The sequence below is a fragment of the Leishmania major genome, chromosome 14 (assembly GCF_000002725.2).
Source record: "Leishmania major strain Friedlin complete genome, chromosome 14".
NCBI classification, from domain to species: domain Eukaryota; phylum Euglenozoa; class Kinetoplastea; order Trypanosomatida; family Trypanosomatidae; genus Leishmania; species Leishmania major.
The window spans coordinates 574,463-601,045 of NC_007255.2; the positions used below are offsets into that span (position 1 = coordinate 574,463).

The window sequence follows — 26,583 nt, forward strand, 5'->3', positions numbered from 1 at the left end:
GCCCTCCGAATGGAGAGTCAAGCCGATGTACTGAGGCAGTTGCGGGCACACGGGCTGGCGATGCTCGTAAAGGACTTTCAAACACTTTGCAGCAGCCTCAGCCTGCACAACATACGTGTGGAGGAGTTCACATTCCTCTGCGCTGCTGTGCTGCAATGCGATCTGCAGCCTCGCGACTGCGAAGTCGTCTTTGCATTTCTGCGGGCAGAACGCGCATCGGGTGGTGGAATCAGCGTCTCGCACCTCCTGGAGCGGCTGCGGACGCTGTTTGAGCCTCTCGAAGTGGTGTGCGCGTTGCAGCTCAAGTGCCTTCTCGAAACACGCCAACTTGATTACTGCAACGTGTCACTCAATGAACTGCAGAGGGCTGAGGCCGGGCTGCGCTCCCTTCTTGTCGACCACCCGCTCGATATCGAAGTGGGCGCGCAGTGGGAGCATCTCGAGGACGAGCTGCAACGGCTGCATGTACGGTTTTCGGTCCCCGTACCGACGTTTCGTTTGCTGGTGCGTCGCTCAGCGCGCGCTCTGCGGTCGGCGGTGCGCGCGCTGGGCTGGGATGGGAAGATACAGCGGCGTCTCTGGCAAGAGGAAGGCGAGGAACCCAGAGATGACGGGGTGCAGGAGCCACTCCGCGCCTTCGATGCTGGTGGCCTCAGCACATGTACAGTCGATGAAATTTGCAACGAGGGTGGTGTGCAGGACAGGAGCGCCGCGGTTTTCTCCGCAGTGGCGAAGCTTTACCATCACCGCCTGGCTTTGGGAGCACAGTCCCTGGTCGCCGCTGAGCGGCTGGGTCCTGCGCTCGGGGCAAACGTGCGAGCCGCCAGCCGTGTCCCGTCCTTGACCTTACCAAACTCCGCGGCCGACCCGACACACCCTCGCTTCAAAGCCGACCTCTACGCCGTTTCGCCAGACGCGCTATCTTGCACAGCGGCCAGAAGGGAGGCTTACGCTGCAAGCTAGCGGTGAGGCGAGGCGGCCAGCTGCAAGTGGAAGACAGCGGCGCCGCAGGGGCGAGTGAAATGGTGCAGCATACGTGGTCTCTTGTGGTTGACGCTCTATTCACTTCCCATTTTGTGCGGGTCTCTCTCCTCTTGTGCTCCCCCCCCCACACACACACCAACAAAAGAATATCTTTACGGCCAGGCTCATGTGCACTGATGTGCGGCGTTACGCGGGTGGTTCTCCAGTTTTGTCTCACATTGTGTGCGTAGCTCACCGGATGTGTCTTTTTTACCGTTTTCCTCCAAGCTCCGCCCCCCCGCCCCCCCCCTACACCCTTTCCTCTGGCGATCGGAGCACACGCGATGCGACCGGTGAAAAGAGCACAAAAGAGGAGGAGGGGCTGGGGGCTGGGGACGACGTGGTGCCTTACACGCAGCCCTGTGCCCGCTGAGATTACGCGCGCTCTTTGCGCCTGCTGTCTCCGCCTTTGGATTTCGGCTCTCCTTACCTGTACCATACCAATCTCATACACAAAATAAAAAGGAAGAAGAGTGCGGCAGCAATGGAAACGGAGGCGAACCTCCAGGCAGTCCTCCCCGAGGGAAGGCTCGCACGGGCAATTCTCGCCGTGCTCCTGCAGACTCCCTCGGAGCTTGGGTATGGCGGAGCTTATGACGTATGAAGTGTGTGCTCCCCCCCCTCCTCTCTCCACCAACCGCACACAGAGGGGGGCTCACCTGCTCTCTCAGTCGCTGCCCACTCCTCTGCCTTTCCGTTCCTCCAGTATCAGTCCATTCCCACTCCTCACCTTGTGTGTGTGTGTGTGTGTACGTGTGTGTGGGAGCGTGGCGCCCGTCTCGCACGAGACATGCACTTTTTTGTTGTGTGTGCATATTTGGCAGCCCTCTGCACGGTGGCAGCGGTGCTGCCCGCCACAGCGCTGCGGGTAAAACCCACCATCACGGCTCTCACCTTCGACGTGGGGAAGGAAGAGGTGTGCCTGTATTCGATGGGCAAGGACTTCTACGAAGGCGTGACCATGCACTACCACGTGATGGAGGGAGAGAATGACTTTGACGTGTTCATTCGCGACGTGGACGGACACGTGATTTACGCCTCCTACGCGGGTGAGCATGGCGCCGAGGACCGCGTGTATTTCACGACGCACGCGAACAAGGAACATGCATACTGCATCGACAATCGCGACTACTCGGGCGAGCTGAAGGTGATCAAGATGGAAGTCGGGTTGACCTCTCTCAAGCGCTGGAAGAACCGCATAGACCCTCTGCGGAAGCTCATGACGCGCACGGATGGCTTCGTGATGGGAATGCACGATGATCAGATCCTGCTTCGGATGAAGGAGCAGGGCATCCGAGAGTGGGTGGAAAAGATCTTCACCATGCTGACGGTGCGCTTAGTGGCCGAGGCTTTCGTCATGGCCGTCATCGCGCTGCTGAACGTTCTCAGCATCACGTACCTGTTTCGCCGAGCCTCCCTGCAGCGCCCGCTTACGGGAAGCACGGCGAGGAGGTGATGTGTGCTGCGAGAGGTCCGCTATGCAGTGCAGTTCTCTGGCGTTTTCTTATCCCATGAAGTTCACCCGCGTTCGGCAAGCGGCCTTGCGTGAGGAGGAGTCGCTACGGCGTAGGCAAACATGCCGCGTAGCAGAACATTTGCGGACACCACACCCACGCTGGCGGAGATGTGGACAGTTGCGTGTGTTTGTGTGCTCCTCGTATGTGCATGGGCGCGCTTGTGCTAGTCGAGTTCTCTTTCTCCTCTTTCTCTTGCTTTCCATTCTACTCATCGTCGATGTTCAGATCCGGCTTGTTTTGAAGAGGCATGAAAGCAGCAGACAACGGCGTAGTCCACCACCACGACACAGCACCGAGCTGCCGTCGCCCGACTCCCTGGTCTCGGTTTCGCTAGCGCGCCTCGTGCTAGACCCCCCCTTTTGCGGAGCGTGTGCCAGCGGAGGGAAGTTGGAAGTGTGCCGCGCTATCACACGGCATTCCGGCACACCCCTACCCCTTGCCATACCCTCTTACTTGGGTCTCTTCCTCACGGCGCGCTCGACCGCTGCCTCTTCCATTCCCTGCTTGGCTGCAACGCCGACTCCTACTTGTGCCCCTATCACCGCCGCATCTCCAGCCGCGTCTCCCTCCCTCTCTCTCTCGCCCACCAAGATCGTCACCGCATCCCCCCCCCACCCCCACTTCCTTCTTACCTTTTCCACCTCTGATACGGAAGGGCTTCCACAGTAGGCTGCCGCTTGATCGTCGCGACCGCTCCTTCAACCCATAACTCAGCACGTAGTACCATTACTCGTAGACATCAGGATAACATGTTCCGTCGCGTCACCCTTCCGATAGGCAGCAGTGCTTCCCTGAGCACCTTACGCATGGCCGCTCGCGCTGGCTCCCACAAGCCCACAACGCACGACTGGTCAAAGATCTTGCCGCAGCACATGACCGCTGAGGCACGTGCCGCCCTGCAGGCGCAGAGCCACCGCACCGTTTCCGCCGTAGTTCCTGGAAAGATGTTCATGCGCCACTGGATCGTGGCGGAGCAGTCTACCGTGTCTGTCGTGAATCGTGTCATCTCGGGCATGATCGCGGTCTTTACTATGATTTGGGCGGCTGGGTACGCCACGCTGGGCTACAACGGACACAATTCCGCGCACGTAGCTGGATGGATTTTTATCGCCTACTGGCTGGTAATGCACACACACATGATGTGGCTGGCCCCCACGATGCTCGGCCTCGCCCTCCTGGAGCTTGCGCTGAACTGATTCGACGCAGGAGGCTGATGATGCGGGAAGGTGGTGATGTGAATGAACGTGTCCGTGTACGTCTGTATGTGTCATTGGAGGCGGGATATGGGGCACGCTGAGTTGGTTTGGTGAGCCCATCCCTCCACCTCTGTTGTGCAATGCTGTGTGTAGGCTGGCAAAGCAGATGTTGAAGCGGCGTTGCAAGGCATTGCTGTAGTGATAGTGTATGGAGATGGTGGCAGCGGCGCGCTAACAGATGGAAGAGAAGGCGAGGATGGGGGATAGGTTGAAGTAGCCGGAGAAGTGCTCACCTTGACTAACTCAGCTCCCTCATTCTTCCTCGCTCCTCGTCTCTCTCTTTCTCTCGTGTGCTCTCTGCACACCTAACCACAAAACTTGCGCGTGCGCTCATCTTGCGTTGTAGAGAAGCGTATGTGTCTGTGTGTGTCTGTGTTTCTTCTTTTTCGGTTTCTATGCGGTGGGCTCTTCGCCCGTGACGCGTACCCGCGTGCCCCCCTCCCCCTTGGCGACTTCGGCCGCCGCTGCGGTTGATCTTTGCACGCGCGCCGCTTGCTTTCTGTTTTGTTTGTTTCGGGGGTTCGCTGGCCACCCTCTCGCACCCCCGTCACCTTTTCTCGTGGTTCTTCTCCGCATCTCTCTCCCCTCTTCCCTTTCGGCGCGTCGAGGGCTAGGCAATCGAAGACGCATTGACACGGGCCCATGTCAGTGCACCTGGCGCGGACTCATCTTTCTTTTCGAGGAGGGGGGCACCGCCCTGATGGTGACGCAGTGTGAAGGCGAAGGGGCGCACGTGAGTGTGTGGCATCCAGGGCCCACTACCCACGCTGTGTGGGAGCAGGGCGAGGCGCCTACAGCGTAGGGTGCGGTGAGCGTGACTCAGCGCTGCCGATGTCGGCGGTGAGGTCCCGGATGGCGCCGCGTCGGAGCGGCCTGTCACGGTGGGCATGTTTGTGCCATCCATGTGGTGGGCAGAGTGCCGGCGTGACGGGAACGCATCTCACCGGGCCCCCACACGGCCCACTGGTGGAGGGGGGGGCGCCTGGGCCACCCCGAGGAGGATGCACCACGTGGCGACCGGCAGAGCGGGGATGGGCGGAGTTGTAGGCAGGGACCGTGCTGAGGTGACCGAGTCGGCGCATTGCTGTAATGCTTGTCCACGGCTTCTTCGCACCACGCGATGGGGGCCTGTGACGATGCGGGGGGGGGGTAGAGTTAGGGTGATGCGGCATGGCCGAGAGCGGACACATGCCGAGACGGAACAGCGCGTCTATCCTCTTCGAGCGTAATCCTGTGTCGGAACTTCGCTCTACGCGGCAGTGTGGCGACGGGCTGAACGGCGCCAAGCGGTGCTCGTTGGCCCGGCTCCTTGAATGCTTAACAGAAGTCTGCATTCTGCAAGAGAGGCGCCTCACCCTGCACACCAGCACGGCACTTGCTGTCGCACCGGACTTCAGGACTTCGGTGTGGCGAAGGAATTTGAAGTCCGGCGACGGCGACTCAGTGCGCATGCAAGAGAGCACACGCAGAGGTGTAGGCCCTCCCCTCATTTTTCAGGGGCGAGGTTGAGGCGGCGATGGTCTGGCTTTGCTTCAAGGATCATAATACGATGAATGTGTGTCTCAGACAGTGAACCCTGAAAGCGAACTGTACCCCGTCCTTTATCCTGCCCACGCCCTGCTCTTTCTCCATAAAGCCAGCAAGTGCGTGTGCACAAGTCTCTGTACAAGAATTCGGATTCACGTGAGCCTATCTTTTTCACATAGCACTGATCACATCCCATAACGATCGTTTTCCTCACGCTAGAGGAGCTGTGCCCAACAGATACATTCGGTATGCTGTCGTGGTGTTGAGGGTCCAGAGGAGACCCCGCCTCCGCTGCGTTGCGATGGGCTGGTCCCCGAAAACCAGCTGTGCATAGGCTCCTCGTATGATGCCAAGCCTCGCGCGCGCGCGTGAGGCCGCGGAAGTCACAAAGGAGTACACCAACTATGAGTTGTGCTTCCTCGGCGTCGACGATTCGGGAAAAGGCAGACGCCTTATGCACGTGGGGATTCCGATTGCGGATGGCTCAATCATTCATGCTGCTGAGGGAGAGGGTGTGTAGGTGTCGAAGGCGTAAGTCCGTCGCCTCGAGAGCCCCGCTCAGAGCACCTGCCTCGAAGCAACTGTCAGTCGATTCATGGGCAGCCGCCTGCGCCCGCTGCCGGGAGACGCAGCGGATGCGAACACAGGGTGAGTGGCGGCGGGTCTGGGAAGACATGGATGCTGTCATCTCTAAGGAGCCCCATCGCGGACCGACACACCCACGGAGGAGGATTCGCGGGCGCTCTTCCGCATCCCCCTCCTCCGTGTTCGACCCGTGGCATGCGCGTAAGGCGTCGCTGCAGGGCAGACACAGCGTGTGCCGGCTCGTTCTGGGAGCGGCATCGACGGCTGAGCGGACGGATGCACCGGAGGTCGCGGCGCAAGCAACCACGGCGCCTTCGGCTGCGAACGGCCCCCAGCCCCGGTCCGTCGACGCCGTGCTCCCCGGTGGCACGGGCACGCCAGCGCCGCCCAGCGATCTCTGGCCCGGAGAGCCCACTTCGGGCCGGGCAGAGAGGGGCCACCGCCCCCAGGCGCCATTTGTTGCAGGGCGACGCGGCCTGGGCCTCTGCTGACGGCTCATCTTGTCTAAATCGTCAGAAGCAGCGCGTGCACCGCAGATATCTACACGATGCAAACCGTTGTTGCCGTCTTTTCGCCGATCTACGGCGTCGCATTCAACGGGCGCGACATGAAGTCACCAGAGAGCCGCGACACTGCTCTGGCCATGAAGAGGGTCTTCGACTGCCTCCTCAACTCCGGCGCGGCTCTCGCGCGTGCTCACTCTCTGCAGCGCATGTTTCCGGCCGAGCGGGCAATGGGCCCCGTAGCCCTGATGTGTTTAACCGCGAGCAGGAGCATGAGGCGGGGGGGGGGCACGGTAAGAAGAGAGCGCGCGCCCGCAGAGCAGCAGGAAGACAGGGTGCCGCGATGGAGGCACAGCCCCGCCGACCGTGTAGGTGCGCCGCACATGGGAGGCGCCTTTTCTTTCTTGTCTGCCGGAGCTACGGCTCCCCTTCGTTTGTGTGGCGCCTCTGCCATCGCTGCTCTCCGCAAGGGCTGCTCACACTGTCATGCCACCACCGCATCACTCCAAAACTCCATCGACTCAGCTGCCATGCGTGATTCACGACCCGTTACACACAATGCGTCGAAAACTCGGCCGACGTGCCGAGCGGTGGCTCTGTATACTAAACCCACAGGAGCACAACTGGCGGCACGGTGGCGGTGGCCGTGAAACAGGAAGCTCGAAGGACAGGTGGCTCTGCGCTCTCGTCCGTAGACAGGGGCACCGATATATACGCGTACCGATGCCCTTGTATGAAGGGACGCGCTCTGCTCCCGCCGGTATGGCTGTCGGCGTGTAAGCGGTCCGATTGCACCACACACCACCCCAGAAGATGGATCGATTGAGTCGAGTGCGGCGACTCCCTCAAGGTCCTTGGTGCAACTTCTCTGCAATGCCTTCTCTCCCTTCCCACTATCGCCTCCCTCCCTCTCGCTGACGCTGGCGAAGGAACGGAAGTACCCGCACACAGGCACGTCGCCGCCGGCGCCGCTTCCTCTCCCTGTTGGCTGGTCTCACTGATGCACTCACACCGCAGCGCGTCTGCCACGGCTTCTTCACTCTTTTCTTCCGTGTTGTTGACAGCGTTGCTCCGTTTCCTTGTTTTTTTTTGTTGCTCCATTGGAGTTGGGCTTCACTTGCGCTGCCGTTCACCAGCCAGCATCTTCCGCAGAGCGTGCTGCCCCCCCCCCCTTTCGGCCTCCTGCTTGTAACAGTCTCTGGAAGAGCTGCAGAGGTGGGTGGGGGTCGGCCCTCCGACGACGGCTGCCACGGAGGTTGTGATCCAGGCTGAGGTGGCGGTGTGTAGGGGCGATCGACGCGTCGATGGCAGACAGCCTGCCCCCTGCGTGCCCATCCACTGCGAAGCGACGGACCGCAAGCAGCAGTGCTGTTTCCACTTCCTCAGTGGAGAGTCGCCACGACGTTCGCAGCGGCGCTGGCACGTCTTCGCCGGAGTCGGCATGGGGCACTCGGAGAGACGGGGTGCTCGCGCACGAGCCGCCGACGGTGGTGACATGGCGCTGTGGTGACCCAGATCCGCTCAATCACGCCGCCGCTCCGGTCTTCGGCACCTCGGAGAATGGGAACTCTAGCGCGTATGAAGGCCGCTGGCAGAAGGCAGATGCTCTACGTGCATCTTTGCCCGTGCTGGAGCGCGCCGCGTCCGTTGCTGGTGCTGCCAGAGGGCAGTCTACAACAACGTCAGCAGGGCCGTCCGCCCAAGGGCCTTCTCCGTTCTCTCTCACGGTCGGTAGACCGACAGCTGTGACAGCAACTTCACTGGCGGTGACGACAGTGAGCCGAGTCCCGAGGCAACCACAAGAGGTCGCCGCAGTTTCCGAGGACGAGCCAACGCTCAGTGCGAGCGGATCGCTAAAGCCAAGTCGCCCTTACAGCAGAGGCAGGGGCAGCGCCACGCAGCGTTATCAATGTGAAGCAGTCGGAGGTCCCCAAGGCTGCCACAGCCCATCTGCCGGTGGTGATGCAGCCGTGCTTGTCACGCCCCACGGACAGGGCCGTGCCGCTGTGCAGCCGCCGCTGACACCGTCAATGCCTGTACTGACGTCCCGCGCGAACGGAGAGCACATGAACACGGCGGGGTTTCCAACTCCGTCGCCGGTGGCGCGCAAGGCAGTGACTGCCACCACAGCCAAGTTCTCCTATGCCGCTCGCTCCTCGGCGTCCCTGTCGTATCATCTCTATCGCCTTCTTCGCCTGTGCTTCCTGCGACGATGGTCCTGGCGGGCGTGGCGCGAGGGCGACAGGCATTCGCGACGTGACAGCAGCAGCAGCGACGGTCGCGGCGGTGGCATGATGGACAATTGCGTTGACGGTGGCACTGGCGGCGACGGCAGCTCACATCTGCGGCGCTCTACTACGGCAGAGCCCCGCTACGGTGTTTGCCGTCGTGGTGACGGGGACGATGACGACTACGACAAGGGCAGATCAGTCAGTGTGCTTTCACGACTGTTGATGACTCTCGGGGGTTTCTCATGGAGCGCACCAACGCAGGAGGGAGGCGGCGGTCGTGCCCCCACCACCACTGCTGCTGCTACTACTCACCGCCGACGTCGCGGTATGGTGACGGCGAGAACGCTTCTCAGTGACGGCGCTCGCATTTGCTTTACTTTTCTCTTTTGCTGTTGCTGCTGCCCGTTTACGAAGAAGCTGCTCGGCGAGACTACGCGGCGCCGCAACAGCGTTATTGTGGCCACCGAGAACACCGCTGAAAATGCGATGCTCGTCATCCGCCGCACGTGGGAACGACATCGCGGCCTTCTCGTTACCTTCGCTAGCGCATATGTTTTTCTCCTGTGGTGGGTTGGTTTACCGCTTGCCCAGACCGCCGTTGTGTCTCTGTTGGAGAGCGAAGAGTTGTTCATCGCGCGGCTGCAGTATGTCGGGCTGCCAGACGCGCTCCATCCACCGACGCACCCAATGGCGGTGCTGCTACAGCAACTAGCTGTGCCACCAGCATTGATGTCGCTGCGCCGGGTCTCAGTGCTGCCTCGCAACGGTGGCAGGGGCGGGGCTGCTGAAGCGAACCCTGATGCGAGCGAGGGCATGTCTAAGTCCGTGCGGCAGCAGCTCTTTGACCGCTACCGCACGCGCAGCGCCGCGTTAGCCATGGAGGGGCTGCGCTTGTCATACACGCAACGACATCCGCGCCTCTTCTTTATCCGTTCCTCTCGCACTCTGACGGCGTCGCAGGTGCCGTCGTGGACATTGCATGTGGTGGAGGATGGCTGCGCCGAGTGCCTGCAGGGTCAAGGGTATGCGGAGGCGGTGAAAGGGATGGCCGTTGAACTCGACCAAACCTCACCACGCACCGCAGAAGACGATAGTGTCTCGCGCGCGGCGCCGTCGCAGGTCCAGGGAGCGGTGTTTGCCACGTCGAACGCGCCACTGGGCCGCATCGGGCCGATGCTGCTGGCGATGGCGAGCGTGACGGACGACGTGGAGGTGGCTGCGGAACTGCGCAAGTGGCGCTGGCTCGCGCCGGTGAGGGCTAGCGAGGTTCGCAAGGACTCGCCTCGTGCGCCACGTGGCTCATTCAAGTGCGCGTCCTCTAAACCGTATCTGGCGGTGCTCGGCATCCCCTCCACCGATCAACCAGCGCGCGTTGCGTTACGTGAGGCGCAGCGGCAGACTTGGTTCACGTACCATGAGGTGGCACGCACCGAGACTGGTTTTGAGGGGGCGCTACTGCCGTTGTACATCTTCGGGGCTGTAGAGTGGCCTGCTCCGACTCGGCAGCCTACGGGTGCGCCGGTGACGCCGAGCGCCCGCGACGACGGCGAAGGGACCGTCCGTGGAGGAGGCAAGGCCGCTGGAAAGCCTGCGCGCCTTGATGCCGCTTATGTGAGTATCGACACCCAGCGCCTCAGTACCGACCCCTCACTACTCCTGCCGCGCATCGACGAACTCACCGCCGCGGTGGAGCTTCGGACGGCAACACTCGCTGCAGCTGCCGGGGCTACCATCGCCGCCGACCAAGACGCTCCGCTGCTGGAGATGCCTACCGTCACGCAGCGAAGGCGTCGAATGACACTGCGGCCTTCGTGGCGGAATGAGCGCTCGACTGACTCGCCCTGCGACGCCATCGTGGACCAAACCGTGAGGATGACGGCAGCGTCGGCGACTCCGCCATCGGTGCCGCTTCTGCAGGTGGCGCAGCACCTTTCCTTGCCTGTTGCGCCCCTTGTCGCAGCCCCCGCGCGCTTTGTCTGCTACGCATCGTCGGCCCTCTGGCAGGAGGCGCTGGAGCGTCGGGATAGCCTCTGGATCGACATGCTGACGGACCGGCGTCCTGCCACCGGCAAGACCGTCGGCGGGGAGGGCAAGTGGGGGTTGAGGGTGGAGGTGGGTATGAGCCAAAAGCTGATCCTGTGGCTAATGTACGCCTACTGTACCTTTCCGGAAGTGCCGTTCATTATGAAGGGCGACGATGATACGTACATTAAGGTGCCGCAGTACCTGAGCGACATCCGCTACCTGCAACGTGGCCGCAAGACACGCGTGCCACCGCCGCACGACGTTGATACGGAACACGCCACCGTCGAGAACGCACAGCTCGTCAAGTCTACAGAGGAGTGTGTGTACTGGGGCAGCATGCGGCGCTGGAACGGCGAGGTGTACTTCAGTGCCGGCATGCTCTTGCTGCTTCACCGTCGGCTTGTCCAGACCGTCGTGGAGGTACGCACGGAGTTCAACAACGATGTGCTGTACCTCGCCGCGGCTGACTACAGCGCCGCCTACGCCCATTCCTACTACGCGAGCATGATGGACCACGAGGACGTGATGCTGGGCAAGTTACTGATGGAGCGACGCTTCCGGGCAGATCGGCTGTGTCCGTTTCGGCGCCACTGGTACGTTTGGGAAGATCTGCAGCGTTTTCACGATCTGCACCGCGGCCGCGTGCGCAACGTGACGTGGGCGTCTGTCGCTCTGCACCGGTGCCGCCCTGCGGATGCGCATTACCTGCACTACTTCTTTGCCCAGGAGCACCGCTACAGTGGCAGCGGGGTAGCAGCTGAAAGATCTGCTGAGGGAGGCCAGGAAGGCGATGCAATACCACGCAACGAGCGTGCGGAGCGCGCGGCACGTCAGGCTGCGCAGAGTTGGGTGGCCGACCGCTTGCGACCGGTACTGCAGGCAAGCGGCAACGTTGCGGAGCGTGCCGCACGCAAGTTTGATGCTGCGGCTCTTACGACAGCTGAGGAGGGGGCGGGATGGTCCAGTCTTCCCGACGTTCTCTGGGCGTTGCAGAGGGATTGCAGTGTGCACACGCCGCCTTACCTCTCCACCCGTGACGGGGTGGCCATCGACGATGTCGAGTACGTGCCGTTCAGCGACGGCGTTCTCGTGCTGAATGGGTGGAAGGCACGCATTCTTTTATGACGACCCAGCCAGAAGAAAGAGAGTGTGCCGCGACCGCCCGAGGATGCCCGGCGAACACACCCCTCCTCAGGTGCACTGCGCCGATTCGTATGCGCTGCTCTCGCCATCACGTATCGCCGGCTGCCATGATGACAGATGAGTTTGTCTTCGCGTGGGCTTGTGTGCCCGTGCGTGTGCGTGCAGACACGCGATTTTGTGTCAGAATCGTTTTCCAGGTTGAGGTCTAGACAAATAAGAAGAGGACACATGCGAATGCCATCACGTTCGTCTTCCCCTCCCCCTTTCTCCAGCGTTCTCTTCGGCCTGCAGCGATCGGTGTAGATAGCCACCCCTCCCCTTCTCTCATCCGCAGTCTGCCCTTGATTCCTCTGTCCATCGCTCCGCCAGCGACCATGCAAAGACACAGACGCTCGCGTACGGCCACGCGCGCATCGGTCACCGGCGGAGCCACTCGCGGAGGGGCAAAAGAGAGTGTAGAAGTGCGAATGGTGACGGGGCGCGACCGCGACACCATCGCTCTCGCCCCTCCCACCCTCACCTTTCTGTCTCCCTCACGCGCATAGGTTAGTCCCATATCTTGTTGCCCGCGTCACCTGATCCGTTTCGTCTTCCTCTATGCCGTTTGCTTTTGGTTGTTCTTGCATGCTGCGCCCCTTCGCCCTTCCCACAATCCCGTCATCCCTCTCGCCCTCCACTGAGCGCACGCATACGCATCCGCTGCCGTTTCCCCCCCCCCCCTCCCCTCGTGTCCTTCGCACCAAAGACGAAGAGGCGTATGCACCGCCGTAGATGCCGCGACGGAGCATGATGTGCGGCCACGCATCGCTCTTTGTTCCGTTCCCGCTTCGCCGTCTCGCTAGGGCGGCGGCGTTTGCGTGCGTTGGTGGGAGTGTGTCGCTGTGCGCGTGCGTGCATTTTAGTGTAAAGGCGGAGCGAGCGAAAGGTACAGTGAAAGGGAGCTGGAATGAGGTGAGCGCTGCTGCTGCGGCTGATGGCCACCGTTACCTTACCTCTGATGCGGTTGTGCTCAGCGCCATCACGGGGGTGCGGGCAGATGCGGAGTGCATGGCCACGCTACCACGCTAAAATGCCGTGCGTTTGGTAGCAGTTTCATGGACAGCCGCCTCGCGACGGTCTTTTTCTTTCCATCGAAGGTGGCAATGCAAGCGGTTGACCGCGCAACATCTGCTATCCTAGACATTGCGCGCGATGGAGGACTAGTGCGAGGAGTGCCTTGACAGTGCTACCTACAAGGACGCACTGGTGCACCACGGGGGGGGGTTGGTGCCGAAGAACTCGTGGGTGCGCTTGCTACGACGTCTGTGACGCTTGCACTGACTGATCCGATGCTGCTTGCAATGACGAGTGTGACGTACAGCGTGTATGCTACCACCGAGCTGTGGCTGTGTCCGTGGGTGAGTCACTCATTCGCATCGCGTCGCCGCTTGTGCAGCTTTTCATCAGCTGCACCCCTTTCGCACCCCGTAGCGACGGGGCATTCCGTCAGCGGATCGACCAGTGTGGGCAGTGATGTGTGAGGTACCGCGTTTGATGTGGCTGAGCGACCTGGAAGTGTTGCGCAGCGAGAGAAACTTCAACGACCCTCTACTTCATCTTCACGCTGTTGCGGCTGCAGCGCACAACGACTGCTGAGCAGGCGGAAAGGGAGTAAAGATGGCGGCGCTAGTGTCGGCGGTCACCGAGCTGCAGGCCGCGGCGAGGTAGCGGTGAACAGAGACGTTGTCCTCGCTGCATTTCTTGTTCGTCTGCTCTTCACGTATTGCCACCCCTCAGGGCAAGGGATGCCTGCGCGTGGTATCACAGGGACACACCAGTGCCACCACTCTGTGACGGGAGGCCAAGCAGCACCCTCCCACTTTTCCTACCAATGCCGAGGCACTTCTGGTGGTGACAGGGCCAGGCGCCTACGCCGTGGCGAGGCTAGAGCGGTTTATCGCTGCCGATGTCGGCGGTGAGGTCCTGGCTGGCGCCGCGTCGCGGCGACCTGCGACAGTGAGCACGTCTACACTATGCATATCATGGACGAGGCGTCAACGTGAGGCACCGATAGCGGAAGCACGGAGAGAGCACTCCGAATTCGCGCCATCGAGTCCTCCAGGCTTCCATGTGGAGAGTCACCACATAGCATTGTGAAATGCCGCGGTGTAAAGCGACCGAAAAAAAAACATCACGACACACTGGCAGGGTGTCCGGGGGCCTCAGAGGGTCCTGGCCCCAAGCCGGCCAACCTCCCCCATGAGTTCATCTGGCATTCAGCCGGACCAGACCCTGTTATCGGCACCACAGAGACGTCAGCGCCTCCTGCCCTCGAGTAGGACCGCGAAGGTGGCTCCTTCGGATTACGGCATGCAGTCCACACGAGTGGTTCGTCTGGCGCCGATTGCGCAGCACGTATGCAAAGAAAGAATGAGGGAGAACAGGATGAACCCATCAGACGCATGGCCCTGATTTGACAGCAGGGCAGTTCGTCGTAGGCGTCCAGCATGTAGGTGTACTGCGGCGGAGGTGAGAGAACTGCGACTGTGTATGCACATGGGTGCGGACTTGTAGTAGAATGGCACGCTGAACGAAAAGGTACTGCACCGCGGGAAGCGGCTCTTTTTATCCACTCTCCTCCCCAGGCTCCTACCCACTACCATGCACCGGTGTGCTCGAGGCGCTGCTGATCCCAACGTCAACAGAGCAGCGTGGCGCGATGGAGGGACGAGGCGAAAGCTTGCATGTATCTCGATGCGTCCGACTTCTCTCCACTCGCCTTCATACATTGCTGAACGACCACGGCCGTCCTTTTGCATATCCGCTCGAGCCTGTGCATCCCTCAGATCTTTTCCGTGCAACGTACGCGCCGATCGATTTTTGTGGCGATCGCGTTACTGACGGCGTGCACACCTTCTCCCGGTGCCAGGAGCGCCGCCCGCGTGTGCGGGTGCATTTCTCCTTGAATGCGTGTAGGTGCAGAGAGAACCTCGAATACTCGTGGCGCTGGCCGTTGCCACCCTATCGTTTGAGCTCCATCGCTTTTGTGTTCCAGCGCTTAACGACTGGGTGCGCACAGCAGCCCCCCCCCCCTCTATTGGGGTTACACACGGATCTGCACAAACACATATCATTTGCTTACGCCGTCATCATGGACAAGTACACGAAAGTGAAGAATATTGGCAAGGGCAACATGGGTACCTGCACCCTTGCTCGCAACAACGAGGATGGCAAGTACTACGTCATCAAGCAGGTGGATCTCACGCGGATGAGCAAGAAGGACCGGCAGCAGAGCCTGAATGAGGCGCGAGTGCTGAGTTCACTGCGACACCCGAACATCATCAATTATGTTGACAGCTTTCTAGCCCGCAAGTCGGACAACCTTTGCATTGTGATGGAGTACGCCGAAAGCGGGGACGTCTGTACGCGCCTAAAGAAGCATTACGGTGTAAACGTGCCGGAGCGGCAAGTGGTGGACTGGCTCATACAGCTGGTGCTGAGTCTCGACTACGTGCATCAGCGCAAGATCCTTCACCGCGATGTCAAGACGCAGAACATATTCCTCACCCACGAAAACCTCATCAAACTAGGCGACTTTGGCATTGCTCGCACGCTGGCGAACACGTACGACCAGGCCCAGACGTTTGTCGGCACACCTTACTACCTATCCCCTGAGCTGATTTTGGAGCAGCCCTACGACCACCGTAGCGATGTGTGGGCACTCGGCGTAGTCCTGTACGAGATGCTCACGCTCAAGCACCCTTTCAATGCAAAAGACATGAAAGGACTGCTGCAGCGCATCCTCGCTGTGCATTATGACCCTCTACCAACCATGTACAGCGCCGAGTTGCGGGACATAGTGGCGCGGATGCTGGTGCGCGACCCAGCTGGACGGATCAAGCTGGACGAAATCTTGCAGATACCGATAGTTCGTGAGCGCATTCGGCAGTGGCTCAAAGAGCCCGACGTAGTACCGCAGCACTACGTACGCTCCCTGTGCAAGCACCACCTGCTGCCGGATTTCCAGGATGAGGCAACTGCTATGCCCTCCACCAGGTCCGCCGCAAGGGCTGCCGCGGCCATGGCGCACGAAGAATGGCGCACCACCTCTGAGGCCACCTCGGCCCAGACGGATGGGGACGTCTGCGCCCGAAAAGATACTGACACGCGTCCGCATGTGACGCTAGGTGGGCCCTTCTCCATCCCCTCCACAGCTGCGCGTACAGCGGCGGCTGTGTGTACCTCAAGTGCAGACGAGGAATCTTCAGACGGGGTGCGACCATCCATACCGCCTCTGAAGCCGTATAGCAACCTGCCGCAGCTGGGAATGGCGTCACCGCAGCTGTACACGCCCCAGCTGCCACAAATGCATCCACGGGTGCAGAGCAACAACAGGGCTTCTAGCCCCTCGCGACTATTCAGATCACCTTTTAGCACTCCCAGCGTTGCACGATCTGCGGCGCTGCCGATCTCTCGGCAGCAAGGCGATCCCGTGAGCCAGTCCTCGCCAGCGCCCCTGCCGTTGCAGCGACCTATTGCTCGCGCCAAGGCTCCCACTAGGCCCTATGCACGCCCCTACGTGGCGCAGCCCCACCTGTCCCCATCGCCCGGCTACCTTTTCGCGGCCAATCCACGCAAGAACCCGATCGACGCGCGGCGTCAGCAAAGCAGCAGGCCCTCAGGCCCCTACCTAAACCCTTTGTTTGCTGCGCCTCGCCAGATGGCGCCCGCGTACAGGTCACTAGTCCCTCCCCTCCCGCCGCCGCCCGACATCAAGGCAATGCTGCAGCGCGCCGCCGCCGAGCGCGCACGACGCTGACAACAATTCGCGCAGCGGTCGGGGCGGCCCCCCACGCAGGCAAGCAAACCAAAAAAGGCACGCCCAAACAAACTCCGTTGATGCGTCATGTGTCCTTCTGATATTCTGCAAATCGCTCTGCTGAAGCTGCTTCCCTCCCTCATCGCACCACCTTTGGGGTGGGTGTCGCAAGTGTGCTCGCGCGCGTCACCGTCAGGCTATCACCCATTCCCCTCCGGACCACCACCCGTTGAGCTGGCTTCTCTCTTGCGCTCCCCCTTCCTCATTATGTGATTCATCCGTTTCACCTTTTTGTCATTGTCTCCCCCCTCTTCCCCTCCTCTCCCCCTCCCTGCATGTGTGTGTGTGTGTGTGTCAGTGGTTGTTACCCGTACTTTATTGTCGGCGTTGTTGTTGCTTCCTCTACTTTTTTCGTTGTACGATGCACATAGGTCCAAGTCAGGTGGCACCGTGCCGCTTCGATCCACCTCCTCTTCATCCTTTTTTTTGTTATAGCTGCGTGCTCTCTGTTTTCCAACCCTATCCATTCACGACCGCCTCACCCTCTGCTCATTGTTCTTCTCACACGTCTGTATTTTTCTCTGTGTGCGCTTGTCTGCGTCTGCGTGCATATGCGTGCTCTTCTTTCTTGTGGCACGATCGGCATCTTTGTTTATGACTTCTCTATCAGCGCTTTGGCCTTCGTCTCCTCTCGCCACACACACACACACACACACACACACACAGCCTCCCTCCCTCTGTCTTTTGTTTGTCGACTACCTCCCCCTTTTCGCTCTTCTCTGATGCTAGGGTTGCGTGCGTGCGTGTGCTGGTGAAAGGAGGTGAGCTGTGGGTTCTTGCTGTCTTTCACTCCTCCTACTTTTCTGTTTGGTTGCCGTTCTTGTCTTTTCTGCAGCACACATCGTGTGCTGCTCGCTTGATATGTGCGTATGTGGTTGTGAAGGTTGGAGGATGTCTCTACACCCGTGCAGACGCGTTGCAACGTGATTTGCGTCTGTTATAGCTGGGAATGGGAAGTGAAGTGATCATGCAGCGCATCTACTCACTTTCCCTCTCTTTCTTTCGATTGCACCGTGGAGCACTCAGGCGCCTACCAGCGTCATCAGCCCAGCGACATTTGGCCTTTGTGTCCGCCGTCACATCACAGCTGCTGCAAGGATGCTCGCAGCTAAGCCTGCGCGTGAGCAACAGAGTACCAACCTCGCTCTTCATGAAGGCGAAGCGTCCGAAGACGCTCTCGGTGGTGGCTTTCCTGCGATCCTCTTTCTCACTACCGAAGGCGTTGTCGCGGCCCAGCCCTACCCCCTCCCCCTCTCCCTCCCCCTCGCTACGGTCATGCTGTCCTCTCGACACTTTTTCACGTCGCCACTGTCATCTTCCTTGTCTCTCCACCAAAGCGTCGCCGACAGCTTGACTTCCTCCTTTTTCTTTACCGTTCGGTCGGCGGCGACGAGCCGCTCCAGCACGCGTGTGGAGTAGAGGACGATACTTCGGCCAAAACCTTCTCCGCTCGCCTTTGCACCAACACGTTGCTCCGAGAAGAAGTTCGCTGCTGTTGACGCTTCCCCATAGCACTCCTTGGAGGCTGCTCTGCTTCATACACGCTGACACATCGGCAGCACGCCGCAGCTGCTTCTCCCGCCTCATCTTCCGTTCAAGGAAAAACAGCGAAACGTCATTTGCCGTCTTTGCGTTGCTGCGTAATGGACGGCGTGGAGTGGGGCGAGGCAGAGGAGGACCTGACGCACTACTTGCGCGAGGAGCCCCCGCGCGTCTCGGCTCTCCCCGTGAGCATCCGCTATCGGACGTTTGCGCCGCCAGCGCAGGACACGCGCGTTCGCGCCGGTCGATCTGTTCGCGACTTTTACCTGTACCGCCGCCGTCGCCTGGACTCGACCATCGACGCAGAGCTGACTGCCTGCGGCCTCTCGGTGGTGCAACCGCTGCAGCGCGTACTGACCGACTCCTTTGCGATTGCGCAGCGGCAGCAGGCGACGTACCAATGGCTTGCGCAGCGTCACACTGCTGATGAAATTCTCCATCGCTTTGCCGTGGACCGGAAGCTCAACGCGGTGCCGTGCCTAGCCGCCGTGAACCGGTCGCTGAGTGTTCTCGGTCGTGAAGGCGGGGCAGATGCCGTGCTTGACGTTCTGGAAGATGTGCTGTTGGATACCGCTATCATCCCTCTCAGCACACTGCTCGGCGCCATCAAGGCGCTGCCGAGTCACCCGGTGCGAGCAGCCCGCGTCGCACTCACCTTCAAGGGCTCGCTCGGGTCACAGACGGTGCCCCCGAGCGTATGGGGTAACCTCGGCGCCGCCCTCGCACAGGCGTCACTGCAGATGCCAAAGCCCCTAGAGGATCACTTCATGGAGCTATTTGAGCGCGTCCTCGCGATGGTTAGCGCGTCGACAGGTCGGCTGAGTGAATCGCTTGTGGTGGCATTTGGGCAGTGTTTGCTCGCCAGTAGCAAGCCCTGCTCCGCAGCTATGCACCTGGTCCGCGAGGAGCTGCTCAGCGGCCGCAGTCGCGATGGCTTTACTGGTGCGCCGCTGCACCTGGGCGCCTTTCTGAGCGATCTCCTTGTGGGACTGTGCCGCGACGATGATCAACGTAGGAAACCCCGGCACTGTAGCGCTGACACAGATACCTTGACCTTTGCGTGTGATGTCATCAAATACGCGTTCGCCGTGCGTGTGCAGTTGGCGCCGAGAGTCTTCGACGACGTGCTCGCCTTGTGTGAGCGGCGGAAGGAGTACTACCGCATGTGCATTTTATTTGTGTCTATGTGCGTCTTGTCGACTCCGTCGCTGGTGTCCTTGCTCCGAGTGGTGGAGGTGGTGACGCAGATTCCCGATCTGCGCGCGCCGCTGCAGCGTCTTTTGCCGTTTAATTGCACCGGCTTCTTCCTGTGGTGCTTGCAGCGCTACCCTGGACTGTATCAGTCACCGGTGGAGTCCCAGAGTCAGCAGAAAGCCACACGACGGGTTTGTGCGCTGCTCGGCTGTCTCGCCGTGGAGGAAAGCAACGCAGAAAAGCTGCCTGCTTTGCTAAAGGTTCTTACGCACGATAAGGGAGTGGGCTCTATCATGGCCGCTCGTGCGGTGTCAGCGGCTGTGCGTCGGTTTCGTGAGCTGCGCTGTCCCGCTAGCAAGGCTGTCCTCGCTGCCCTCCAGGCCCAGCACGAGGCGGTCCTGGCTGCGGTGTTGGAGATGCCTTCGAGGCCGACCAGTCCAGCCGCGTCTGTGCCCCCAGCCAACGTCACCGTTGAACTCCATCGACTCCTGCCCTCGGAGTCGGTGTACTGCACAGTGCTGAGCGTCGCTGCTCTGGCTACGCTGGCGAGTCGCCCGGCCGCGGAGCAGGCGTTTGTGCGCATGATGGAGTCGTATCAACGCAAGTGCGGCGCCGTCGCGCTCCTCCCGTTCGAGTGTGTCTGTGACTCATTTGGGCTGCCGGATGGCGCGGTCAGGATGCTGCGCACATGGCACCGCGAGCACACTTGGTTGACTGTCTTACCTCTTGGGCTTTCCCTGCAGCTCGATGGCGTGACTGCGTGCGAAGTGTGCTGCGCCGCCTTCGCTGCTACTCAGCAGGTGCACAAAAAGGTCATTCTCATCTGTGGCAGCGAGACCGAGGCGGTAGCGGCGAAGGAAACGAACGTAGAGCCGCTGATTGTGATGGAGGCGCTGGTGAGGCGGTTGTTGTGCCAGTGACGCGGCGCGGACGATAAGAGGGACCATGACGAGCGTGCGCGATGGCAGGTGTGTGTGTGTGTACGTATGTGTGTGTACGTATGTGTGTGTATGTGTGTGTGTGTGTGCCTTTTCTCCACGAAACGCGCAACGTCCATCGTTCTCTCTCCCGCTTTCACGTAAAGCTTGTGAGGCCACTCCACTCACCGCTTTCGGCACGAACACGCACACGTCGACTCACACGGGGAGAAGGGGTGTCCCCAAGGAAGGCACTCAGCAAAACGTGTAACCCGTCGCGGTCTTCTCCGCTCCTCCGCTGTCGCGGAGGAGCGTCGCACGCGGCTTTCGCTCTTCTGAAATACGTTTTCGGTGCTGTTGGTGCTCACCACGAACGCTGCAACGCAGCTGCTTTGCCCTTGTGCTTCCCCTTGCGGTGCGCGATGCTGCGCAGGCCGCCGTCGGCGGTCCATTTGGCTGCTGTCTGCAACGGCGCCACTTTGATGGGAGACATGCCTCCTTCCTCGCTTTTCTGCACCTTCCACCATCACCGCCACTTAACCAACCCTGCTGTCCTTTGTTTGATGCACAACTCGTCCTGTTCTATTCCACAGAAACTCTGGACCGCCTTCAGTGGCTCCGTCATCCACGCGCGCATACGCACGTCAGGGACAAGCCCCGTTGTTTCGCTTGGGGATTATTTTGGTATCTGTAGGGCGGGGGATGGGGAAGGTGCAGCTGCAGGTTTTCTAGCGGAGGACACGCACAGCTTTCAGGCCAGCCTCATCACATCCTTCCGTCTGTATTCGCCACCTGCGCTATCCCTCTCAACGATGGCCTCGCCGGCGGCCGCGGATGCTGAAAACCGGGCAAAGCCGTTGCACACGTACCCGGAAAGTGTGCCACCCAGCAGCAAGATCCTCGCACACTGCGGCTTTGACAGTCGTCACTTCAACGCTGTCGCCTACCTCGGTGACAACACCCTGCTCACTAGTGGTGGCAAATTCGTGCTCTTCGTGCACGTCGACACCGGCGCAGTGGAGTCGCAAGACGGCCCCCAGGATGGGGCTGTTGGCGCTGTCGCTGTACACCCCGGCGGTACGTCGTACGTAGTGGGCGAGCGCTGCCCCGCAAACCCGCTTCTCCGCGCATACGGCTGGCCCTCTCGGGCCCCATCTAAAACCTTTGCAGGTGGCGCAGAGGTGGGGTATAGCACGCTCGCCTTCAACGTGGACGGCAGCCGCCTCGCTTCCGTCGCAAGTGCGCCCGACTACACCCTTGCCATCTGGGACTGGGAGAACACCTCGCTACTGTTGCGGAGCAAGTGCTTCAACTCCGACGTGTACAGCGTCGCCTTTAGTCGCTTCGACGACGCACTTCTCGTTACGGGCGGGGCTGGACACATCAAATTCTGGATGATGGCGGACACCTTCACCGGGAAGAAGCTGCAGGGCTCGCTCGGTAAGTTTGGCCGTCACGAGATATCCGACGTCGCCGCGTTTGTGATCTTGGCGGACGGCAAGGTGCTTTCCGGGTCCGACGGCGGCGACCTCCTCTTGTGGGAGGGAGACCTCATCGCCTGCACCTTTGCCCGCGCCTTTGCCGTCGATGAGCCCGGGGCCAAGGGATTGGGGCAGGCACCTCACGATATTCAGCCATGTCACGACGGCGCCATCCACTTTGTCTCTCTACAGGGCCGCTACGTGGTAACGGCCGGCGACGACGGATACATGCGGTACTGGGATCTTCATGAGCTAGAGGTGGCGGAGGGCACGGGACTGCCTCCGTACTACGCGCCGAACTGCCTTCATGAAGTGTGCGTGTCGGCTGCGTTTCGCATCCGCTCCGTCACGCTCGATGAAGAGCATCAGCAGTGGGTCATCCTCGACGAGTTCGGCACCATCGCCACACTGCCCTACCCCCTGCGTAATGGCAAACTAGATACGACAGGGCGGGCGGGGCAGGTGCGGCTTCGGCTGAACGGTGTTCCGCTGACCTGCGCGGCGGTGTCTCCCGTCGAACATGTCGTCCTCACCGGCGGCATGGACGGCGTTGTGCGCTGCATCGACTATGTGTGTTGCGCAGAGCGGTGCCGCATGGAGTGGCCGCGCCATCCGCGCAAGGACCCGGTGCCGGTGGCCGACATAAAGGTGCTAGTGCCGCGCTCGACGGCGCAAAGCATGCTCGCGGTGGCTGGCTTTGGCGACGGCACGGTGCGCCTACTTGAAATCGGCCAAGGTAGCTGCAGCATTCGGGTGGCTGGGCAGTGGAAGGCGCACGCGGATGGGCTGTGCGCGCTGGCCGTGAACGAGGACGCGTCCCAGGTGGCCAGCATCTCCCCCAGCGGGCACGTTTTCTTCTTCAGCGTGGAAACGGCACCCTGCACGCTCGACCCTGTGGGCTATTGTGTCGGACCACTGACGAACCCCACAAGTGCGGCATGGGACACGCAGGCTGTAGGCGGCCACGGTGGTTGCCTGCTGGGCTTCGAGGGTGGCCAGCTACTCTCGATCCACGCCCCAGCACCAGGCTCCGTGGACCACGACGAGGGGTACGAGTTTCCGTGTGCGTATGACCTGGTGGCGATCCGCCAGCGGCAACTGCCACCGCCAAAGACGGAAGTTGAGGAGCTGGAGTTGGTGGACGATACCGCTGCGGCAGCACTGGAGGAGGAGGATGTGGGGCCATGGCCGATTGCCTTTGTCGTGCAACTCCCAGGGGATGGTTTTGCGATTGGCATGGGTAAGGAGGAGCTTGCGTACGTGTACCAGGGCACCATCCGCTACGCGAACCGCTTGGAGCTGCCGCCCCTGCCCCCCACCGGCGTGGAGCCACCAGACTACGTCGAGGACCCAGCGCTAAACGTGTGCTACCGAGACTGCGTGCCGCGTCGGGCTTTCGTCAGCCCCAACGGCGCTCTTGTCGTGTGTGCAGACCGCAACCGACTACTGCTGCGGGAGGCTGCAAGTCGTCCGCAGGTGTTTCTGCTCGGCGCGGCGCACGACAGCACGGGTGGCGCCGTCACCGGCGCCTTTCTCTCTCCTAACGGCAGCATGGTTGTCTCTATCGGCACGGACGGCCTTGTCGTGACACAGCTGCGAGACGGCTACGCAGCTCCGCCTGCTTCGCCACCTCTTATCAGTGACGCTACAGCCGTTGAACCAGCCCTCGGCATGGTTTCTGCGGCGGCAGCCGCCGCCGCCGCGGTTGTGGCGGTGGCCGAAGAGGTTGTGGGGGCTGCCGAGGCACCCGCTTTGTCGGTGCAGGAGCAGAAAGAGGCGGACGACGCAGCTCGGGCCGCAGCAGAGAGGGAGGCGAAGCTGCAGCGCTTCTTGAATAAGCTGGAGAAGGTGCGCGACGCGTACGCTGAGCTGGTGCACGTCAACGAACAGTTGCCCCCTGGCCAGCGGCTTAACAGGGACGAAATGCAACTCGATGCGTCGCTCCAGGACGCCCTTGACGCGGAGAAGCAGCGCCGAGTGCGAGAGGCCGAAAAGGAGTATATCCTGCCCACCGCCCGCGAAGATGTCAAGACGGCCAAGCTGAAGAACTGCTTCCTTGACAATCTGCTCTACGACCGTTTTGAACTAGCGGCCATCGAAGAGGGCTTCTCCGTCGCCTCCTTGCGCCTCTTCGACCCACACGAGTCCATCGCCAAACTGGACGCGGCTGCTCGCCAGCTAGCCGAGTCCGACGGGGAGTCGGACGTAGAGAAGGAAGAGGACGGGGGAAGTGACAGCGAGCAGGATGGCGCCGGTGCAGACGCACCAGCGACAGGACCCGCAGTTGCGGCAGACTCTCAGGCAGCCGGCGTCGACGCCGCCGCCGCCGCTCACGAGCGGCCTGACGATCTGGTTGGAATGGCCACCATCGGCGCCTCCGTGAAGCAGCAGCTCGACAAAATGGACACACGCCGTCGCGAGCGGCAAGAGCGGCGGGACGGCTATGCGCGTTTGTTGGACTGCAAGCCGAACCCAGCAATCGACGACGCAGCGCTGAAGCAGCAGATTGCGATGGACCTCAAGAACCGAGGTGACTGCACGTTTCGCACAGATGCAGCGTACCGAGGCGAGCACCGGTACCGCCCCACGGCGGTTGCCAAGCTGCAGCGCATGATCCACTTGATGGAGGACATTGTGCACATGAAGACCTCCTTTAACGAAGAATTGCTCAAGCTACGCGAGGAGAAGCGGCACGCCCTCGCCCGTCTCAACTGGATGCGCCAGGACTACGGGAAGGTGCTGTTCCAGCTGGGATTGTGCGCCTCGCCTGAAATGCCTCACTTATCCCTCACTGTTGAGGAGGAGCCCGAGACGCTCTACACGATGGACCATGACAAGCTCGAGGCGTACAACAAACAGAAAGCGGAGGAACGGGCCAAAGCGGAGGCGATGAAGGCGCATCGTGGTTTTGGCGCGGACCTGGCCGGCGCGCAAGCGCCGGAGCGCTCGCGGGACTCCTCTACGGTGACCGTCGGCGCCGTGCCCGGGACTATGATCACGTCACAAAAGCGCTCCAAGGGCAGCCACTTCTCCTCCTACCTCGGACGAGGCTCACGGCAGAGTGCCATGGGCAGCCTGGCGATGCGGGAGCGCATGGACGCCGATCTGAAGGGCAAGCTCCACAATGTAGCCCTCACTCCAGAGGAGAAGGAGGAGCGGGAGATGCAGCGCGCCGTGCTGGAACGGGACATGCGGCGCTTGAAAGACGCCATGGCGGCGGTGCGGGCGGAGTTCAATGACAAGCTGGAGTCACTGCGGCTGCGTCGCGCGGCGCTCGACGTCGATCTGTGCCTTATGACGAGGTGTCTGACCCTCTTCCACCGCGAGTATCAGCTGCTGCTGATCTTTCGCTCGCAGGACAAAAAACTCCGCGCCGTCTTGACGGCGGTAAAGCAGGAGCGGGAGTCGGTGCAGCGCGCCATTGCATCTCAGCACACGGACGTGGCGTCTAGCGAGGACCGCATCCGCCACCTCACCGCGCAGCTCAAATCCACCAATCAGGCAGCAGAGGCGTACATCGACGAGCATTGCCCAAGTGACAAGCTGACGTACATTAAGCGAGTCTACTATCGGCAGCTGAAGCGCCGGCGCCGTCCGGAGGATGGGGATGACGACGATGACGACATCACCAGCGATGACGACGAGGATGAGGACGACGGTATCGGCGAGGAGGTTCGGCCGCCCAACTGCAGCGTGGAGGCGTGGGAGGGCATGCTGAAGTGTCGTGAATCTCGCCTCGACCTGACGGAAGCCAGTGACGCGGCTAAAGCAGAGGTGGCGAACATCCGCAAACAGCTGGAGCAGAGCGAGCAGCGGCTGCAGGAGCTGGCGGAGCATGTCAAGCAGTGCCGAGCCGAGGTGCAGGTGCTCGAGGAAAAGAAGCGGAGGGAGTTGAACATGCTGTATACAGCAGTGCCGCTCCGCCTGAGTCAGGTGCGGTGCCTTGAAGAGGATGCGCGGCTACCATCGCACCTCCCCGAACAGCCGGTAGTTGTCATCTCCGCGGAGCAGATGAGTGCGCTACGACAGCGCATCTTTGACTTGGCTGACCAGAAGATAGAGCGCCGTGACGAGGTGGCGAGACTGACGGCGGAGCTGCAGCCGCTGAAGGAGGCGCGCGCGGCCTCGAATCGCGTGTTTGAAGAATGGCAAAACAAGGTGAACGAGGTGATGCTACTTCGGTTTGGCCAGTACGTCGACTTAGAGATGCTGGAGACGTGCGGGTCCAGCTGGGCAATAGAGGCGAAGAAGGAAGAGCTGCACCACCTTGAATTGAAGTGGGCACGATCGGTGAAGAAGGTCGAGAACCACATTGCCGAACTCCGCACGCGCCTCCAAGACAAAGTCTTTGAAAACACTAACCTGCTCCAGAACCTCGGCGATCTCGAAACGGAGCGTCAGCGCGTAGATTCTGTGTTGTCTCAAGCTACCTCCAAGACGGTTCAGCAGTACTGCGGCACGACGGTCGCATCGAAGCAAGAGCGTGCCGTTCTGCGCGAGCTCATTGCCGCACAGCAGGAGGAGATAGATGCGCTCACGGCCGAGATCCTCATGTTGAAACGCAAGGGTGGACACGTCTATAGTCAAGCGATGATATAGGCTCGGCGCAGCAATGTGTTTGGTTTCCATGCCGCGAGGTTCGCCGACACTATTCTACCTCGCTCTTTGCGGCTGCTCGTGACCAGCGCCTATCTCTGCACACTCCAGCCGCCACAGCGGTCCTTTCGAGCGACGGCACTTTGCCGCTCTTGCGCCCTGTCCTTATTTTCTCTCACGCAGCG

The 26,583-nt window shown here is 61.1% G+C and overlaps 7 protein-coding genes across 7 annotated transcripts; all 7 read left to right on the forward strand.

Annotated features, from left to right (window-relative positions):
- Positions 1 to 9: 9 nt before the first annotated feature.
- On the forward strand, positions 10 to 963 carry LMJF_14_1380 (hypothetical protein; the record flags this gene model as incomplete). Its single annotated transcript, XM_001687686.1, has 1 exon — positions 10 to 963. One exon carries the CDS (start codon positions 10 to 12, stop codon positions 961 to 963), a length of 954 nt encoding a protein of 317 aa, XP_001687738.1.
- Positions 964 to 1,813: 850 nt separating this feature from the next.
- Positions 1,814 to 2,479, forward strand: LMJF_14_1390 (conserved hypothetical protein; the record flags this gene model as incomplete). Its single annotated transcript, XM_001687687.1, has 1 exon — positions 1,814 to 2,479. The coding sequence occupies one exon, from the start codon at positions 1,814 to 1,816 to the stop codon at positions 2,477 to 2,479; it is 666 nt and encodes a 221-aa protein (XP_001687739.1).
- Positions 2,480 to 3,289: 810 nt separating this feature from the next.
- Positions 3,290 to 3,736, forward strand: LMJF_14_1395 (conserved hypothetical protein; the record flags this gene model as incomplete). Its single annotated transcript, XM_001687688.1, has 1 exon — positions 3,290 to 3,736. One exon carries the CDS (start codon positions 3,290 to 3,292, stop codon positions 3,734 to 3,736), a length of 447 nt encoding a protein of 148 aa, XP_001687740.1.
- Positions 3,737 to 8,702: 4,966 nt separating this feature from the next.
- On the forward strand, positions 8,703 to 11,792 carry SCGL (putative phosphoglycan beta 1,3 galactosyltransferase; the record flags this gene model as incomplete). Its single annotated transcript, XM_001687689.1, has 1 exon — positions 8,703 to 11,792. One exon carries the CDS (start codon positions 8,703 to 8,705, stop codon positions 11,790 to 11,792), a length of 3,090 nt encoding a protein of 1,029 aa, XP_001687741.1.
- Positions 11,793 to 14,940: 3,148 nt separating this feature from the next.
- LMJF_14_1410 (putative protein kinase) lies at positions 14,941 to 16,608 on the forward strand (the record flags this gene model as incomplete). Its single annotated transcript, XM_001687690.1, has 1 exon — positions 14,941 to 16,608. One exon carries the CDS (start codon positions 14,941 to 14,943, stop codon positions 16,606 to 16,608), a length of 1,668 nt encoding a protein of 555 aa, XP_001687742.1.
- A 1,703-nt stretch (positions 16,609 to 18,311) lies between these two features.
- Positions 18,312 to 20,324, forward strand: LMJF_14_1420 (conserved hypothetical protein; the record flags this gene model as incomplete). Its single annotated transcript, XM_001687691.1, has 1 exon — positions 18,312 to 20,324. One exon carries the CDS (start codon positions 18,312 to 18,314, stop codon positions 20,322 to 20,324), a length of 2,013 nt encoding a protein of 670 aa, XP_001687743.1.
- An 809-nt stretch (positions 20,325 to 21,133) lies between these two features.
- LMJF_14_1430 (conserved hypothetical protein) lies at positions 21,134 to 26,401 on the forward strand (the record flags this gene model as incomplete). Its single annotated transcript, XM_001687692.1, has 1 exon — positions 21,134 to 26,401. One exon carries the CDS (start codon positions 21,134 to 21,136, stop codon positions 26,399 to 26,401), a length of 5,268 nt encoding a protein of 1,755 aa, XP_001687744.1.
- Between the last annotated feature and the right edge of the window lie 182 nt (positions 26,402 to 26,583).